Source organism: Pediculus humanus, genomic scaffold (assembly GCF_000006295.1).
Source record: "Pediculus humanus corporis 1103172107613 genomic scaffold, whole genome shotgun sequence".
Classification (NCBI taxonomy): Eukaryota; Metazoa; Arthropoda; class Insecta; order Psocodea; family Pediculidae; genus Pediculus; species Pediculus humanus.
Window position 1 is genome coordinate 315,827 of NW_002987227.1, and position 1,703 is coordinate 317,529.

The following is a 1,703-nucleotide window of genomic DNA, read 5'->3' on the forward strand; positions in this document are numbered from 1 at the left end:
ATTTATCATTAGATATACCAGATAAATATTTATATAGTCAAAAGAAAACTAAAGACTTAGATGAAACATTACCGCCGTGCACAATTGCTGGTAAATTTTTAAATTGGAGAAAAATTTGAAATTTTTTTTTTTTTAATTTTTAATTAAAAATTATGTTTGAAAAATTAAATTTTTTTAGATTGTTTGACAAGTTTCATAGAAGTGGAAGAATTGGCCGAAACTGAATTGTATTATTGCAACAATTGTAAGAGTAAACAAAGATCGACAAAAAGATTTTGGATCAGAAGATTGCCGAACGTAAGCTTTTTAATGCAAACCAAAAAAGCGGTCAAATTTAATTTAAATTCAATTTAAAATTTAAACTACAAATTTCATTATTTAGTTTTGCAAATTCTTTCACAATTGCCACAACTAAGTAATGAATATTTTTTTTAAAAGGTGTTGTGTCTTCACTTGAAAAGATTTCGCTGGAATTCACATTTCCGAACAAAAATCGACACCGAAATAGTTTTTCCAACGACGGCTCTCGACATGTCACAATTCGTACTAAGTAATATACACGAAACTAGACAAAGCGGAGCTGGAACAAATTTATACGATTTGGCAGCTGTTATCGTCCATCACGGATCTGGGTAAAAGGAATACCTTAATAATAATAATAATAATAATAATTTACCTTTTGATAATTTTATTTTTCTATCTTTGTTTTTTTTTACAGGGTAGGATGCGGTCATTATACAGCATTCGCAATTAACGATGGAGAATGGTTTCATTTTAACGACAGCACGGTTCGTCCAACAGGACAAGCAACAGTTGCCAAGTGTAAACCTTACATATTATTTTACATAAGAAGAGAATTCACGTTGCCCCGCGTTCAAAATTCATGATGTTCTAAAAACCGGTGTTAAGTATAATTATTATTATTATTATTATTATTTTTTCGTCTTCTTTTAGGTTTTTTTTTTTTTTTTTTAATAGGGGTAAACACGTATACCATATTTAATATTTCAGTATTTTTACGTGTTTAAACGATTTTATGTTATTTAATAAAATAATAATATTGAACCTAAGATTTAAGTATTTGAATTTTCCTTTTTCTTTTTTTTTTTTTTTTTTTCTTAAGGTTATTATATATATAATATTGATATATAATATTAAACAATAATTATTTTAGGGGATACAATGAGGAACGTTTATAATTAAATTATTGTTCGAAATAAATAAATAAATAATTAAATTAAATTAAGAGTATGAAATATTATAAAGTTTATTTTTAACTTTAATAATTTTGCTTGCATAATTTTTTTTTTTTTTTTTATTATAATATTGATTAACTTTTATTATTATTATTATTATTATTATTATTATTATTATTATTATTATTATTATTTTTTAGCTCAAAATGTACCTCTTAATTTTATTTAAAAAGTTTTTATAAAAAAGGAAATTTTGTATTTTTATTTTTTTATACAATTTTATTTAATTTTTACTTACGTTTTTTTTTTTATTATTGTTTAAAGTAAAAAAAAAAAAAAAATCTTATGTACTGACATTTAAACTAATATTAATAAATAAAATTTTTTTTTTTTTTTTTTTCATTAGGATATAGTTTATTATTAGACTTTCCGAGTACTTTAATTTTTTGTACTAATAATAATAATAATAAAAATATTTATAATGATGTATTAAAATTTTACCTTACG

At 22.1% G+C, this 1,703-nt stretch overlaps 1 protein-coding gene across 1 annotated transcript in view; it reads left to right on the forward strand.

Annotated features, from left to right (window-relative positions):
• The window catches only part of Phum_PHUM244170 (Ubl carboxyl-terminal hydrolase, putative), a gene marked incomplete at both ends in the record, with an annotated part of 4,120 nt that extends 3,233 nt beyond the window's left edge, over positions 1-887 (forward strand). Inside the window, 4 exons of the mRNA XM_002426205.1 lie at positions 13-90; positions 179-297; positions 439-632; positions 719-887. Coding sequence (XP_002426250.1) covers positions 13-90; positions 179-297; positions 439-632; positions 719-887 — 560 coding nt within the window. The remainder of the gene's footprint in view (positions 1-12; positions 91-178; positions 298-438; positions 633-718) is intronic.
• Between the last annotated feature and the right edge of the window lie 816 nt (positions 888-1,703).